At 41.8% G+C, this 18307-nt stretch overlaps 1 protein-coding gene across 12 annotated transcripts in view; it reads left to right on the forward strand.

Annotated features, from left to right (window-relative positions):
- GREB1L (GREB1 like retinoic acid receptor coactivator) overlaps positions 1 to 18307 on the forward strand; it is a 157823-nt gene that overhangs the window by 96482 nt on the left and 43034 nt on the right. For 7 of the 12 annotated variants that reach the window (XM_033155016.1, XM_033155008.1, XM_033155010.1 and 4 more), the window contains 6 exons: positions 2417 to 2593; positions 4669 to 4806; positions 11533 to 11664; positions 14209 to 14346; positions 15593 to 15742; positions 17868 to 18005. In XM_033155016.1, coding sequence (XP_033010907.1) covers positions 2417 to 2593; positions 4669 to 4806; positions 11533 to 11664; positions 14209 to 14346; positions 15593 to 15742; positions 17868 to 18005 — 873 coding nt within the window. The remainder of the gene's footprint in view (positions 1 to 2416; positions 2594 to 4668; positions 4807 to 11532; positions 11665 to 14208; positions 14347 to 15592; positions 15743 to 17867; positions 18006 to 18307) is intronic. The other 5 variants (XM_033155011.1, XM_033155014.1, XM_033155015.1 and 2 more) reach the window with 2 other exon arrangements.

Genomic DNA, 18307 nt, shown 5'->3' on the forward strand with positions numbered 1-18307 from the left:
CCATTGTATTTTCTATGTAATGTATGGAGCCTTCTTCAGCTCCTGCTTTAGCAGCATGCCCATTTTCTCTTCTTGCCAGATGGCACTTCTCTGAGAAGATGGAGTGGCAAGAAAGCAATACAAATACTTGAAATAAATAAAAAAATGTCCAGTAGCACGTTGTTGTTGTTGTTGTTTAGTCATTTAGTCGTGTCCGACTCTTCGTGATTCCATGGACCAGAGCATGCCAAGCCCATGGCATTTTCTTGGCAGGGATACTGGAGTGGCTTGCCAGTTCCTGCTCCAGGTGGATCACGTTTAGTCAAAACTCTCCACTATGACTTGTCCATCTTGGGTGGCCCTGCACAGCATAGCCCATAGCTTCTCTGAGTTATTCAAGCCCCTTCGCCATGACAAGGCAGTGATCCATGAAGGAGCCAGTAGCACCTTAGAGATCAACTAAGTTTGTTCTGGGTATAAGCTTCTGAAGAAGTGTGCATGCACATGAAAGCTTATACCCAGAACAAACTTAGTTGATCTCTAATGTGCTACTGGACAATTTTTTATTTTATTTTTATTTTTTGACTGCATCAGACCAACACGGCTACCTACCTGAATACAAATACTTGTTTGCATACCCAATTTGTCTTCCACAAATGAAGAGATTTGCACATACCCTTTGCATCCTACATGCATTTTAAGCTGTCACTTGAGTTTATCCTCTCACCAGCATCTTGAGGTTTTATTAAAACATGTAAAGACAAATTCCACATGTGTGGCCTGTCCCATTTTCAGAACTACATTCTTGGTTCCCCCTACGTCAGCTTGTCTGGGGGTGGTTTGGAAATCCTACAGCCCTAAATTCCATCCTATCTGTGCCTTGGCTTGCTCTGAGCTGGAGTGCTGGCTGTTCTTATAAGGCACTCCATGTCCAATCATTTTGAGGAATGGAGGCAAGAAATGGGCTGTTTCCAGAGTTTTCTTACATTTCATATGCACCAAGCTTCAATTTTCTATATTGAAACCCACAATGAATGTGTGAGCTGGTTGGGCAATGTTTTCCATGTATCCTTACATAAATTATAAATATTACTTTTTGAATAGCTTATAGATAACAGGGCTGAGCAATTCATTGGACCCTTCTGATTGGGCTGTGGGGTTTTAGAAACCATAAATTTTCTGCTTAATTCAACAAAAAGTGAATTTCTAGTCCTTACAGAAGAATTAGGTTTGACATGGTGGTGATACAAATTCCCAAGGACTGGATGCAAGCAAGAATGAAAGAGCATCCCCACACAAATGTGGTTCACAATTTCAAGTTCTAAACCATGTTTTTGAACATCTGGGAGCATAACAATGTAATATTTTCAAATAATGTTGAATACATTAGTTGTGGTCATTGTAGCTTGCCTTCTATCAGATTCAAGAAATAAAAAATGAACTGTTGATTAGGCAGCTAAAACAACCCTCGTTGAGTCCCTAGCTCATGGCTCATGTGTTGTGTGCCTCCTGCTGCTGAATATGTTTTCTAAACGCAGATTATAATCACCAGGGGACTATGTTTAGGAGATGGTTTTGTTACACCTCACTGGCTGATTGTCATTTGCCTTCTGTCGTCATGCAAAGTCCTCTTTGAAATCAGTAGGAAATCTACAATGGGTCAAAGATAATATATAGCCCTAACTTTATCCAGTAGAGCCCAATTAAAGATGTAATTTAGGCCACCTTGCGAAACTAGTTTGACCTTATGACCTTTCTTCCCAAGTCTTTTATGTTTAGAAGAGATTACAGTACTCTTTGGAGTGCTGAGCTTTCAACTTCTGTTTCAATGGTACTAAGTACCTTGCCTCAAATATTTACTTATTTATGTCCTGTCAGAACCCCCTGTAAAAGGGAAAAGTCTGCTGTGAAAACATTACTTCTTACATCAGGGAATTCTGTGGACTAGAGAATATTGATTCCTCTCTCCCATCCACTGTAACTACTTTAAATCCTTTTCCCACATAAAATAAATCCAAGGAAAACCAAGGCAGCATTAACAGAGAACTTGAAACGGACATTGGGTTCTGGGTAAGAAATATGATCTTTGCATTCTAAAACTGGCAAAGAAATATTGTTTTGTGGAAGGATACTGAGGATCTTAATAGAACTATCTGCTCCTCCTAATACTGTAGTGTTGATCTTCTAGAATTTACAAGAACAGGTGGAATCAAGGTTGGTGATACTTGGGGAGTAATGATGAAGCTAGATGTCTCTCTTATCTTTTGTTTGTTCTTCACGGTATTTGTGTGCAACTGGGAATATATTTGGTTCCAAGCAGGAATCTGGCGCATACAGTTAGTAGAAGCAAAATGAAGAGTTGGGATTGAATTGTTTTACTTCACAGAATATATTGGGAAGGATTTGATGTGTATTTTTTCTCCCCACCGCTCCTTAGGTTTTTCTGGGAACTGTATAGGCTGTGGAGAAAGAGGATTTCGATATTTCACTGAATTTTCCAACCACATTAACTTGAAGCTCACCACTCAGCCAAAGAAGCAGAAGCACTTAAAGTACTACCTAGTAAGGAGCTCCCAAGGTGTGCTGTCAAAGGGACCTTTAATATGCTGGAAAGGTAACAAGCATCCTGTTAGATACATACCCTTTATTTTGGTTTAGAGAACTTTAAATGCAGCTTGACTAAATAGTAAGTTGTTGACCCCTCCCTGCCTTTTTAAGGGAAGGTTCCTATCATGATACTAAACAAATTCACACTTAACATTTCTGGGTGAAGACCCAGAAACATAATAAGATGCCCTGAAAGTTCACTATCACTGCATGATTGTTCGCTATCACTCCATGAACAACTGCTGCAGAAATATTCAGAACAATTGATGACAGCGTAGTAAGTGAATGTATTTGATAGACTAGTTCAATATTTCCTAACCTGGTATGATCCAGATGTTTTGGAATGCAATTTCTATCACTCCCAGCCAGCATGGTCGATGGGACGCTATAGTCCAGTACATATGAGGAGCACCAAGTTGAGGAAGACTGAGCTACAACTTCAGCACAGGTTAGAGTTTAGAGCTCAGTTTAAAGGAAGTAGAGCATCATGTTAACAACACCTTTTCTGATACCTGTTCACAAATATTTATTATGTTTTTATCTCGCCCTTCCAACAAAGCATTCAGAGCAGCTAACATGATTTCCTTTCTTTATTCTCACAACAACCCTGTGCGGTAGGTTAGGCTGAGAGAGAGTGCCACATTGACATGGTTTACTGTGATGTGCACATGCTGGAACAATGTTCTCCCTGGGCTCACATACTCCCACACAACCAGGACAAGAACTTTTGCAGCATTTGCTCTGTTTCCTTTAATCTCAGGGTTGGTGTGTGTGTGTGTGTGTGTGTGTGTGTGTGTGTTGTCTGGACAAGAGTTAGTGATAAACCACAATCTGAAAGACACAATAAACTGATAGAGATTCAAGAAAGCTGAAATTAGATGCTACCAATGTCCTCCGCTCGTTCTAGCTCATTCGTGTTATGCCAAACCATGTTTTAGTGTGATGTGCATCACAGTAGGTGTGTGCCTGAGACCATTCCTTGCACTTCACTGGCCTTCACTAAACGAACACTATGAGCTTTGTGAAAACTGCGGAAATCAAAAATTTGGTCAATGTTAATAGAAAGATCAGCTTCAGCACAAAGAGTCTGAAGTCAAATAATGTGTTTCAGGAACATTTGACAGTGATGGGCATAGATAGATACTTATGTCAGAATTTAAACTTTTTCATTTTGCTTTGTGATTGCCTGAGAGATGAGATCAGAGAGAACAAGCACCCTGGGCAAATATTAGCCCAGTGTTTTTCAACCACTGTTCCGCGGCACACTAGTGTTCCGCGAGATGTTGCCTGGAGTGCCGTGGGAAAAATTTGTTTATTTGATTCCTATTCAAGAGAATTACTTTATATATAGTCAATATAGGCACAGAGTTAAATTTTTTAACATTTTCTAATGGTGGTGTGCCTCGTGATTTTTTTCATGAAACAAGTGTGCCTTTGCCCAAAAAAGGTTGAAAAACACTGTATTAGCCAGTCCTCTGGATGCTTACAAAAGGCTTTCAATTAGCCAGCCATGCAGTGGAATTTCCTAGTTGTCATAATATTCCTTGTCGTGTGCAATTGCACTTAGTGTTGCTACTCCCTCACCTTCCTGCTCTGTCCCCACATGTGGTTTGCAAAAAGCCTTGAGTCTATAACTGTGTGCTTTATTGCATTGCTTCCCCAGTGTGCAACATCCTAGGTGTTTTTCTGCACACAAGTAAAACACTGGTTTTGCAGTTATGCAGAAGCCCTTTCTTTTTTTTGTTATACATTTTTTAAAAATTACTTTTGACTTGCATAATATACCACGGAATGGTGGTGTTATTTGGATTGGTATTGAGCTCTCTTTGTGTGAAGATGTTCTTTCTCTTAAATTACTCTTGAGATTCCCTAACAAAGCAGAAGGCTCATATTTGCTGCACGGAATTCAACAGCTTTCTTAGCTGAAAACAGCCCTTTTCTGACAAAATTCCCAGAGTGTTGCTTTTGAATGAATTTTTATATCTAGCGTTTTAAAAATTGTTTAAAAAGATTTGTTGATGTTTTCAAACTTCCTTTTTTTTACTGAATTGTGAAACCTGGCTGCCTTAATATGTATTGTAGCTACTTCACTTGCAGAATGTAGAAGCAGGCCATCTTCTTCTGCTAGCCATTCTGCTAAACCTAGTTCTTCAGCGTCTCCATCTGTGACCCCTGAGAGTGGAACAGCTAATGGATACAAGCCAGGGTTCACTCAGACAGGTAAAGGCTGTGAGTTAATTGTATCCTAGAGCTGACACTTGATGAAGCAGTGACTGTGCTGTCTGTTATGACCTCACATCATATGGCTTGGGGTTTGCTCCAAGTGTGAGGAACCTTCAGCACACAGTGCATCTCTCTGTGGCTTGTGGAGAAGACTTGCTAAAGCCCCCCTCAAATGAATCAAGGTTGTGCTTGGGAGATTCCAGCTTATGTGTTTCTCATGCCAAAGACAGATCAACTGGGAAGAAATGTTTTTCCAGCAGTTAAATGGTCCATCGTTTAGGTAACACTTCAGTTAGGATCTTAATGAACAGCTGTTTGGATGAAAACTCTTGTTTTATTTTTGGTTATGATGTGTTTAATAAATTCATAGGCTCCTTTAAATTGCCACTGGTGTCTTAAAGGAAGTAAGTTGCAGGCTCTGTTTGGATGACAATCTTATGCTTCATAAACTATTTTATGATGCTACGAATGAGCATTGGAGTTGAGCACTTATCCTCATGGCCTGTCTCTCCTTGCTCCTGTCATGTGCTGGTTAACCAACATTCAGCCTCTAATATTAAGCTTCTGGTTGTATTAAACTCTAGTTTAATAAAAGCCAGGACCTTTGCACCAAAGTTGACATGCAGTGTGGGGCAAAAGAGACAGGGCGAAGAAGGTGTGCCTGAGTCCAGCATAATAAAAAATAGTATCTGTAGCCTCAGTTACCCTAAAAAGACCACATACAGCCAATGCAGATAATTCATTTAACTTTGGTTAAGAGACTGAGAGCAGGCCAAGGGGTCACACACGTCATTCCCCCTCTCCATTATTGAGCTCAAATTTTACCCACCTGCTTTAATGGTACCGGTACTTACGGTAAGTGTTTATCTGACAGCAACCTTTAGCCATGGTTAAGAGTTCTCTTGCACAGGCTCATATTTTTAAATGGCATGCTTCAATAAATAAATTTTAATTATTATTTTTTTGTATCTATAGTACAACATTAAGTGGTAGAACAGAGTTGGCATGTTCTATTGAATTGTTTAAGTCTATGTAGAATTTATATAAGCTCTCAAGGTAAATTGAATTCTTCATTGGCCAGAATCCTGATGTCACGGAGCCAAGCATGGCTTGGGAAGGGAGCGTGGGAGAAAAAACAGGGGGAGAAAGCTGGAAAGCAGACAGTCAGGGGGAGGAGGCTGGCTATAGAGAACCGGCACAATTAATCTCAACAGATACGTCATCCTCTGACAGCCCCCTCTTGCAGACATCACCGGAGGAAAGAGAAAGTACTCGAGCCAGTGATAGACAGGGGGAGGGAAGCCAGAGGGGGAAGAAGAAATTTACACGTCATTTCAGAGCGACCAGGAAATTCTTGTGCTGGAAAAGGCGCGAAAATGAAAGCAGTTAGGATATGTTGTCATGGCAACCCTTGCCTTTTTGCTGTTGCTGCGAGTAAAAAGGCGGCTCCACTTTCAAACTTCAAAAGCATTTATTTAGTCCTCGGTAATTACAGTGCAATAAATCATGTCTACTCCCTCTACGGCAAATATCCTAACTGCTTTCATTTTCGCGCCTTTTCCAGCACAAGAATTTCCTGTCCACACTTTTCTGGGAACAAGACCCATTTATTTCAGTGGAAATTATTTCTGGGTGAACATGTATAAGACTCTACTGTAAGAAGCCCCAAACCCAATGCCAAGAAAGTTTTCTCTGTGTTTTGTGTGTGAGAGAAGAGAGAGCAGGGGGAGGGGAGATAGAAATATCGGCTTTGAGGTTTTTTGGCATAGAAACATGTAGTCATAGGAGAAGCTATTCTACCTAGAACAGAGGTGGCCAACTCCCAAGAGACTGCGATCCACTCACAGAGTTAACAACTGGCAGTGATCTACCCCCTTTTTGGTGGGTTCAGGTCAAAGTTGTTCAGCTTTTTTTAGGGAGGAGGAAAGCCCCATTTTCTTGCGGTTCAGGTTGAAGTTGGTGAGCTTTTGGGGGGGAGGAGGAAAGCCCACTTTTTAGGGGTTCAGGCCAAACTTGTTGAGCTTCTTTGGGGGGAGCCATTGATCTACCACAGACATCCAGTGATCTACCGGTAGATCACGATCTACCTGTTGGACATGCCTGACCTAGAATAATGAGTAATATTATTACACCTGCCAAGTCAATAAGCCTACCTTCTATGCTCTCCTTTTGCCTTATCAGCTCATCATGATTTTCATTTGGTTTGTTCTTCCAGATCACTGTTTGTTTGTCAGGTCATAGCTGCCAAACACTTTTTACCTCCTGCTAGAGTTATAATCTTTCAATGAAGACACTTATCACATTACCTTCATCAATAAATACAAATGCCACCTAATATAATAAAAAATGCAAGTTTTATTATATACACTAATCCTGAGCAGCCATGGCTTTTGATAGGATATGAGATTTATATTTGTTTATTTAGAACATTTGCATGCTGATTTTCTCCCCAGTAAGCCACGGAAGGCAGCTAACAATAACTCATTAAAATACCATTAAATCAATCGCAGAAACGAAACTGAAGGAAACAGACAGAAAAATGTTATCTCACAGTACAAAACTGGAAAAAACAAGCTACAGCACATTTAAAAATAATTCAACCCACTTTTACCAGCATGCCAGTCAGATCAAAGCTTCACCAAAAGCAGACCAGAAGAATAAGAAAGTTAAGTGACAAATGTTTGAGTTGTCTTTGCCTGGTAGCTGAAAGAGAATTTAACAGTGTCTCAGGCCAGTTTCTTGTCATTCAAAAAATGGAGTGCAGCCACAAAAAGGCCGCTTGGAGGGTGACTAGTTCATAGATTCCATGTGTTGAAATCAATTCCCTGCTTCAGATGCATTCTACTATGCTCATTGTAGACAAGGCCAATGGGACTAGGAAATACACAAGTTGAGTCTGTTAGGAAGGAGGAGGAACTGGAGTATGCAGACTACTACTTTGCAACTTTAATTTTTGACAGTGGTATGTAGCTGGCTGATGGCAATTGTTGTCCAAAACATCTGAAGGGAACCAGGTTGGCAAATGATTCTATATATAGGATGTACAAGATGACAAGGCTCCTGTACCTCCAACAGTTGAGGATTTCTGGAGGTGCAGCTTGTCATGCAAGGGTAAGAAAATTGTTGCCTCTTCTACATAACTATAAAATGCACAGGAGTCCTATGAAAACATCTAGTCCCTGAATCTGGATACTTTAATCATGTTTTCAAATGAAAACCGCCATTTTCTTTTGGGGTCCTCACACCCAGTGCTTATGCATCAGTGTGTGTGTTAGGGTTGTTTTTCTAACCAACTTCTAAGCATTGTATATTTTTAACATTGTAGTTCTTATTTATATATTTTTATTACATATACGTTAACGCTCCTAAAATTTACTAAATGCGGAAATTGAGAACAAGGTGGCCTCTATCCAAAGGCTTGCAATCTAAAACGCATTGTTGTTGTTCAGTTGTTCAGTCGTTCAGTCATGTCCGACTCTTCGTGACCCCATGGACCAGAGCACGCCAGGCACCCCTATCCTCCACTGCCTCCTGCAGTTTGGCCAAACTCATGCTAGTCGCTTTGAGAACACTGTCCAACCATCTCATCCTCTGTCGTCCCCTTCTCCTTGTGCCCTCCATCTTTCCCAACATCAGGGTCTTTTCCAGGAAATAGGGAAGGGAAGGGAAGTGGAAAATAGGGCGAGAGCTTCTGTTCTAGAAATGCTGCATATTGGGCTTTATATTTACACATAATTCCTGTTGTGTTTCTTTGTAACTACAGAGTTAAGACTGTTGCCTGATGATAACTAACCCGCAGAGATCATTGTTGTCATTTTAGTCACTTTCTCTATATAAGTCTGTACAGTATATGAAAAAATATGACCACAGGTTTGCCTTATACTACAGCTTCTAGCTACCTTGGTGACTAGAACCATGATACGTAGATCTTTGTCATGCTGCGGTTAGTTTTTCCAAGCAGAATGGTATTTATCCAGCCCATCAATGCCCCATACTAGCCCACAGTTGAGTGATTCTGGAAGATATGGTAGTGCAAGAGGGTGCTCTTCCAGATTTCTTTGCCATGCTTTCCTGCACTGATCGTTCTCAAAAAGCATCAGTGTTTTATAGCACAGTCAGGCTTTTGGCAAATGATATGAAATTCCTGTCTCTATTCCTCACCATCATTATTCCAGCTGGCAAACAGCCCCCTTCTACCTCTCTTCCCCTCCCCAGCACTGCACTGGTTGTTCTCAGAGTGTTGTGTTATCTCTAGGGTATTTAATTTCTGCCTTCTGCTTTTTCTCAGTGGTTATTTTCACTGGGGCTGATGTAGGCTGAAACAAACAGGCCCTGTTTACTTTTCTTCAACTGCACAGTGAAATCCAGCATGCATTGTTTCCAAGGAAAAGTCCACTCCAATTAAATGCATGTTGCGTAATCTGTTTTGCTTCTGTTAATTATGGGGAGGCGATGGTCATAATTATCTAGGGCTTTCTATTTGGAAATCATTCTATTGCTGATGGCTTATGAGTCTGATGAGGACTCAGAGGACTGGGGAAAGAATTCTGGGCTACCACCGTGAAATGGGAGCATGTCTCAGTTTACCTGCTGTTAATAGGGGCACCCTTCTGAATGAAGACTAAGCATTATTGAGCACGACATCACTTACTTAAAAGGAGAAAATGGGGCAACAGGATATTGCCTGAGGTGCTTGAGATCCACATGGGGCAGTATGAAACTGCATGGTGCAGGGGGTTCCAACACTTTGGGTGCCTCTGGTAGCCAGCAAAACAGTATTGGACACCAGGATTTTTCACCAGTGAAAGAGTCCTGGTATCAACTAATGCACCTCTAAAATTGATCATGAAGTCAGGGGTGGCTGTCTGGGTTGGAGACTGTTCCTGGAGTCACACTGCACTTCCAAAGTGCTCAAAGTGCCTTAGAAGTGAAGCCTGCCTAGGTGTGAAATCATCCTCACACAGTTGTGCTGCAATTTAGGCTTCCCAGGTGCCTCCAAATCTAGTGCTACTGTGGGAAGATCCCTCCTGAGTTCCTAGGTTGAAAGGAAGGGTGTGTTTATCATATTTGCCAGAAGGTGGTAGACCCCTCTCCACCTTATGGCCAGCATAATTGTGGACCCTAACTTGGAGCTTTCCCAGCCCCCCAGAACCAACTTCGTGATTCTGAGCTTGATGACCCAAGAAGATATCCCCTATGGCAGTGAGGCAGCAGCAACCACTAGTAATCTGGTGTGTGTGTGATAGGGTTGCCATATTTCGAAGAGCAAAAAGAGGACACATTTGCTGACTTCTACTTTTAACTATGGATCGCTATGCCAACTCTCATTTTACATACCCATGCAAAAGAAGGCATATGGCAACCCTGGGATTAAATTGACATTCAGAACTCGATGGAATGCACATGTGCCCAAAACCTGGTGAGATAACTTGGGTGAGCTAAGCTATTGGCCCTAGCAAATACTAATTAAAATCTTGCATACTCTCCTGAATCAGGTTCTCTTTATCTTCTGTTCAGCTTTCATAGTTGATTTTCTGTGTTTATGCAGCAGTTGTTGAATTCTGGTAGCTTTGAGCGTTGTATAAAGTGTTTGGATTTGGATCTGATATCCCGCTTTATCACTACCCGAAGGAGTCTCAAAGCGGCTAACAATCTCCTTTTCGCTTCCTCCCCCACAACAAACACTTGGTGAGGTGAAAACAAAATAAAAATTCCTTCCAGTCAACAAACTTAGTTGGTCTCTAAGGTGCTACTGGAAGGAATTTTTTTATTTTTTATTTTGTTTTGACTATGGCAGATCAACACGGCTACCTACCTGTAACTGGATCTGTGAGGTGAGTGAGGCTAAGAGACTTCAGAGAAGTGTGACTAGCCCAAGGTCACCCAGCAGCTGCATGTGAAGGAGCGGGGACGCGAACCCGGTTCACCAGATTACGAGTCTACCACTCTTAACCACTACACCACACTGGCTCCTTTTCCTTCTACACCAGTCTGGTCAAGGAGGCTTTTGAAACACCACAAACACCTATACTACCAAAGAATAAAGTATGTGGGATAAGCACCCATTCCCTGGACAATGCTCCTTCTCTATATCATACCATATCTGACACCTGTGTCCAGTGTAATTTTTGACAGTTATTTCTGAAATTCTGTGGTTTCTGGAAGCTATTTGTTTCTTTCAAATGGTTAGACTATGCTGTGGTCAAGTACAGCAACAAATCTACTGGATCATGAGCCACTTAGTTCTGATCTTGACTTTATTTAATTGGGCCGTTCGTGATTTATTTCTGCTTTGCATACCTGATAAATGGAAAGTGTACCTACTTGCAAGCTCTAGGAGTTTAGTTTGCAGGGTTGTATCCACTTACCTAGGAGTAAGCTCCATTTAACGTAATGGGACTTGTTTTCGAGTAGAAACATACAGACTTGTATGTAAGTCTGCTAAAAGATGAAACTGCTTACTTGGAAGTAACCTTCGTTGAATACATGAGAGTATTTATTAGTAACTTGTTCTGGGATTTAAACTACTTTTATAGTATTAAAAATTATAAATGCCTTGAATGTGTTATAAGTTTACAAATGCCTTGAATGTGTTATAAGCGGTAAGTATATGATATGTTTGTAAATAATCAGCATTTGCAGTGAGCTCATGTAATTGACATCTTAGGAAAATTCAAAGATAATGTAGATTTTGTAAAGTAGTTTCAACAATCTCTTTGACAGACTCATCGGTGTTCAGTCCAGCACAATCTTCCTCTGCTAATTTAAGTGGAATTCAAGATTTGTCTCGGAATAAGAACATAGTGAAACCACTTGCTTTGCCGGTACAACTTGTCGGAAACGCATTTGCAACAGGTAATGTGTCTTGCCCAGAGTTCAGGAGGGCTGATGTAAAGTTATTTGTGTGAGGAAAAGGAGTCAACTTGCATTCATCTAAATTTATAAAGTTGTATGTTAATTTTTTTTACAACATAGATCTATTAGCTATGCAATTTTCTTTCTGAAACAAGATGCCACAACAATCAAATGTTTGATATATCTCTAAAAGGTTGCTGTTATCCACACATTATTTTCATAATAATCATACTGATGTGTGTGAGACCTTTATTTATTCTGTTTATGTATTTGTTTTACAAAAATAGTTATATACTGCTGTATCATAAATATATATATTACAGTGATTTACATTTCCTCCAAGGAGCTGAAGGTGTCATATCGCCCCTTTTATCTTCATGTCTTGTGATGTAGGTTTGGCTGAGACAGTGGCTGGGTTTGCACATAACACTAAGCCATGTTAACATTAGCCAAGGTTTATAAGCTAACAACATACTGTAACTTAAAAACTTGGTTTGTTCGTGGTTAATACACCATGGCTAAGCTGCTGAGCCAGAATCAGATAATCAAATTGTGGTTTAGCATGACATGTGAACCAGGTCATAGTGAATTGCCCACTGCCACTCAGTGAGCTTCATATCACAGTGGGAATTTGAATCTGGGTCTTCCCAGTTCTAGTCTGATAATCATTAACAGATGAAAAGTATTGTGCACCAATTTATTCATGTAGTAAATAATAAATTAACTAAAACACAAAGTCAAAGCAGCATGGGAACTGCCAAACATCTGGTTTCCACAATTGGTCTGTAGTAGTTGGTAATCAGGCTTGCTAATTCTTGTAATAGGGGACCCTTTCAGAATCCTATGCAGAGCCGTCTCATCCATAGAGGCCGGTGGCGCGGCGCGCCAGGGCGCAGGGCACCCCAGGGGCGCCCCCGCGAGCCCACCGGCATACCGGGCTCCCCCTCCCCAACCCGCCCCCGCCCCCACGGGCAGGCGGGCACTTGCGCGCCGGCGGGCGGGCGGGCTGTAAGCCGCCCGCCCTCGCCTCCCGGAGCCCCAGCTGGAGCGCTGGAGCGGCGCGGGGCTTTGCACCCGCCCGCCCTCCCGCCGGTGCGTGAGCGCCCGCCCCTCATCCTCCGCCCGCCGGAGCGCGGGCGCCCGCTCCAACGCCACGCCTCTCATCTCCGCTCGCCCACCCCCCCCTCCCGAGGGGCGGCCAGCGCGGGAGGGAGGCGGGCGGAGAGGCGGCAGGCTGGGGGCGCCGAGGGATCGCTGCGCCAGGGCGGCCGATCCCTCTAAGACGGGCCTGATCCTATGACTGGCAGAATATTAGCACTTCAGGATCGCCCCTCTTTCCAAAAGGTTCAGTGGTTGGAAAACCTGTTGCTTTAAGGTGAAGCCATAGTTTCACATCCAACAATTGCTGTCATCCCAAAGAGCAGTGAGGAGATCAGACTTCCTCCATCAAGCCCTACTCCTACTAGGAACATGCAAGGCTACCATGGGTGTAACAAGGATTTTTGTTGGGGAAGCAGAACCAATGTGATTGGTCAGTTAAGTGTTTATATTGTTTTACTTAATCTAGGGGAGGGGGCAGCTGCTTTGGCTATGCCCATGCTGTTTCCCCTTTGACATACCCCCCCTCCCATGATAAAAATGATTGATATAAATAATCTCACGTAGGGCTTGTGAAAATTCCTCCTCCTAGGCAACTGTTAAAGGTGCAGAAGTGTTGTCCTCTTTTGCATCTAGCTACTCAGGGCACACTGACATGAACAAAGACTGTATAGAACTGTGCTTGGTGAATTTCACCCCTTCCTAGTACATAGATTTCTTTTGTGTATCCAAATTCATATCTGAGCATTTTGTCCAGGTACTTAATGTACCTTCTGGGAAAATACTGTTTCAGTCATTAAGGCTCTAAATATAGTTGTGTTTCATAAAATGAGGCTAAAACACTTTAAAAAAGCACTAATCATTCTTGGGGGATCTAGTCAAGGCAGACTAAAATTATTGAATGCCTTTTTACTAGGACTGCCAACATATTTACCTGAGAGTAAGCTGCACTGAACCGAGTGGGATTTAACTTTTGGGTAGACTTGCATAGGATTGTGCTGTCATTCCCAGTTCTGTTTTCCAGATACAGTGGTACCCCGGGTTACGTACTTAATCCGTTCCAGGTTACAGTATGTAACCCGAAAAGGATGTAACCCAAACAATTCGTTCTGCGCATGCGCAGACCGAAAAAACCCGAAAACCGCTCTGCGCACATTGCGCGTGCGTCAGGTTGTGCTTCCAGGTTAGCGGAGTTCGTAACCCAAAAGTATGCAACCCGGAGCGTACGTAACCCGAGGTACGACTGTACCCTTGATCCCACTTTGTTCTTACTTTATAGTTTATGCTAGAAAATAGAGAAGCCCTACACAACGGTTCAGATTCATAGGACGCAATTTGTGCACACATTGCTTGTATCAGCTTATTGTAGCCTTTCTAAGTTCTTCAGTATGCATGTACATTTGCCAACAGTCACCTAATGGGTATTCTGTATTTTGTTTCATTCAGCTCCCCTGTCTCTGCGTGCCACTGATGTTGCCAGTGGAAACAACCACGGAGGAAGGACTAATGTGATAAGCTCTACAGTCTCCCGACCTGTGCCTCACTCAATGTCTCCTGGCCCTAGCAATGCGGCTGGGGAGCCAGGTAAAAAGCAACAACACAAAACCCTCTGAATTTGTAATTATTTCAAAATAGCCTCAATGGTTCTGTGGTTAACATTCAGATAATCAGAGTTTTGAATGAATAAGAGTGCTGCACCGTATTGGAATGGGGTGCAAAAGAAACACTGTTTGGATGAAACAAGAAGCATTTCAGACATTTAGTGCCTGTAGTAATGTTCTGGGCTGCCCCTCAATGCTCCCACTTGCAGTGGCCACACCTCCCAGCCTTGCATGATCCTAAAGAGGGTTGCTTTCCTTATAAGCCCAGCTGATCACTGCACTCTGCAGGAGAGGGCCTCCTGCAGATGCTACCTGATCAGGAAGTCATTCGGCACAATACAGGAAGTGGCAACTGCCCTTTGGAATACCCTCCTGCTGAATATTAGGCAGGCATCATCTCTGTTTGTCCTTTTGGTGCCTACTGAGGGCCTTCCTTTTTCAACAAGCCTTTTAAGTTGAGATCATTCCCAGTCTGCACCTGTATTGGAATTGCTTCTTAAATGTTTTTTGTGTTTGTAGATGCTTTGGTTGTTTTATCACTTTGGTGTGTTTTTCGTGGGGGGGCTGCTTTTGAGTGAGAGGGCAGGGTGTAAATTTAATAAATTAATGGTGATCCTAATCCCTGATCTGCAATGCTGAGGGAGTGGTGTGGAATTGTTCCTCCTCTGGGTACTGGTGCTGTGGAAGCCCCTGCTATACCTGCAGAAGACTTGAGCTGATTTGGATGAACAGTGTTCCTTCTAGTGGCAACCAGTAAAAGGCCCCAAAATGGGAGCCTTTCAGAAGCAAAATGGGGTAAGTCCAAGATCAGCCGGATTTTTAAGGCACCTCATTTTCTGAACAAGAGTTGAGGTCCTTCTGCTGTGCTAGCCTAGAGCTGAAACAGCAAAAATTTAAAAAGGGAGCAAAAACTCTCCACCACTTCCTTCTGCCCTGACCAGAAATACATTCATATATGGCAGTGATTCTGCTGCTTTGAGCAAACCCAGGTCAGAATTAGGATTGCTCTGTCTTTTCCTCCTTGCCTGATTGTGGGTTCCCTGTAACTGGAACACTTGCTCATTTCTGAGGCAATTATAAGTGTTAAGGGATCACTGGACCTTACTGGGCAAATCACCTATTGTCAAGCTCCCGTTGCACATTTGTTTGGGTTTCTGTTTAAATTAGCACAAGCTCTCATCTCTTTCTCTCTCTCTTCTTTGTTTTGTTTGTGCATTGTTTCAACCTAGCATCCATGTCCAGTTCTGGGCCCCCCAAGAAACGACACCGGGGATGGTCCCCTGGATCACCAGTCGCTCCTCCGCCTCCTCCTCCTCCGCCTCCTCCTCCTCCTGGCTTAGTTGTGCCTGTTCCTGCCATTCGACCTCTTCCAAGATCAGGCAAGATCCTAAGATGTGGCTTTGTCCACACTAGATTTGTCTCACTTCTCTGCAACCGAAAGAACATGTCATTACTAATAGCACTGTGACCCACCTGCCTTAAATCCATCACTAAGTGTTTTCAAATGCATTTACAAATACATTATTGAGTTAGATGAGATAATTGGGTACCCCCAATGTCCAGCTGTATGTCAGCATGCCCTTTTCTCCATGACGTGGAAAACATTATTCCAAAATTTCAACATTTCATAATTGGCGCAGTTCAGTTGTCTTTTGCATTCAGAGTAGACCCACTGAAATCCATGGACACAATTAACTTAGTTCCACAGCGCAACAGTAAAACTTTGCAAAGCTAAGCAGGGTCCAGTATGGTTTTAAATTGGATGGGGGACTGTGTGTTGAGATTCCTGCATTGCAGGGGTTTGGACTAGATAACCCTCAGGTCTCTTCCAACTTTATGATTCCGTGAATTTGTTAGTTGGTTGTAACCCATTACTTTAAAATTGCTTTCCTTTCTGTGTAGTTACTACTTTACTGTGCTATCAGTAAAGCTAAATGCATTTATCAGTCAAATGCTCCATTTGAATCCAATGCAAAATTACATGCATATTTGCACACATCAGCATGTCTTATAGTCCTGCCTTCCAGTATTCTAATGCAGTCCTTCACCCATCATCTGCCACAATTTATTACTAGTACTTTGTGCATTCCCTGTCTTTTGAGTTTTTCTGATCTGCGGCATATTTAAAAATTATTAACCCTTATACTGTATGCATTCTGGACCACAGTCTGATTTAACAAGAGCATTTTTTTATAACAGAATGTTGCAGTCACATTCTGGATGGAAATATGGGTTTAAGTTCCATGCTTCTCTTCTTAAGGGGCAACGTACAAATCCATTCACAACTCAGCAGCTCCGAAAACCAGTATGCATGTGCATCTTTTGAAATGTGCTCCATGTGCCATTTTTTGCTGGTAATTTTAAAGTCTGAATTTCTATAATGAAACTTCTCTCTATTAGAATATTAAAATTCAGATTGGACATAGTTGACATGTATGTAAAATTGCATATGTATTTTTCAAACCCATGTCTTGTGGTTTGGAAATATAGTGGGTGATAATCAGTGTTAGTTGTGCTCCGAAGAGATCCAGTGAAGTTAACCAACATAGCTAACTTAGGTCCATTAATTGCAATGGGTCTACTCTGAGTAGGACTTAGTTGAATATCATTCACCTTATGGGCACACATGGGATTTAAATTCTGCTATACAGAGAAAATGAGAAGGCATCTTTTGGGCTCAAGCCACTCCCTCATTTCTGTGGGATTACTTTGAAGTATGTTGTTAATGGATAACAGTAGTCCATACTAAGAGGGTATTAATTTTAAATAATCCATTTCCTGGTTGATTGAAAACCCCTGTATAAATCAAAGAAGATACCTGTAGCTTCAAAACAGCAACCTTGTTTTACCTTTCAACAACTTCTAGATTATTGCAAATTGTTAGGGAAGCCTTACAATTACATAAAAGATGAAGATTAAATCTAGTTTTTAAGATGCATTTGGGGCCTTCTTTTACTTTAAAAACCACCGTGGCTCCTTCATGATGAAAGCTTAATTTTAATGTTTGTGACCTCAGAAGCATGTAAACCAATTTTCAGTTGTGCTTTGAGATGGTAGACTGTGTTTAGTTATCTAATCAGCATGTCATAGGTCATAGGTTAGCATGGACTCTCATCCTTTCTTTATGCTGACAGGTAGCCATAAAAGGTGGCCCCAGTGAACATCTCCTAGCCCAGCACCTGGCTTTGTAAGAAGATGCATATTCCTCTTTGGTCCCTTTAGTTTCCCCCTCACCCTTAGCTACAAACAATACAGTAACTCCTTTTTAAAAAAAATAGAAAAGGTCATCTGTTTTATGGGGTGGAGTTAAGGAAGGGTATTTGGTTCTTTATTTAAATTTGTTATAGCTGCTAGAGGAAATGCAGAAGTGTTTTGAATTTTATTGTGATTAATGATCAGTGGAAATGGGAGGGGTTTTCTTTCCCCTTAAATTGTTCATAGGGCCAAATCACAGTGTGAGTCTTTTAGTAATGGGAGTTTTCTTTCCCCTTCTGTATTTTATAGAGCCTCTTTTGTCAGTCCCAGTTCCTCAATCAATGTTAACTGGAATTTTACAGCCTCAGCCCATCCCTGCAGGGGAGACTGTAATAGTTCCTGAAAATCTGCTGAATAACTCAGGAGTCAGGCCAGTAATACTGATAGGTAAGCTCAGAATATGAAATAAAACCATCTGATGTTATTTTTTTTTTTGTTTATTTAAAAAACACTTCTGAAATCTAAATATTGCAGCTATTCATCTGTGAAACACAGTAAGAATCCAGTTCACTCCTTTTTCTTGAAAAGCTTCTTCCATTCCCAAAGAGCTGGAAAGTAGCCAGACCATAACCAAACATTCCAAATGTGTCATCCCAGGGATGTTCTGTGTTAACTGAAGAATGTTTTATCATTTGGAACCCATTGCTGAAGCCTAACATGAAAGAGGCTATCTGTGTGTCATATTTGGC

The sequence above is a fragment of the Lacerta agilis genome, chromosome 7 (assembly GCF_009819535.1).
Source record: "Lacerta agilis isolate rLacAgi1 chromosome 7, rLacAgi1.pri, whole genome shotgun sequence".
In the NCBI taxonomy this organism is placed as follows: domain Eukaryota; kingdom Metazoa; phylum Chordata; class Lepidosauria; order Squamata; family Lacertidae; genus Lacerta; species Lacerta agilis.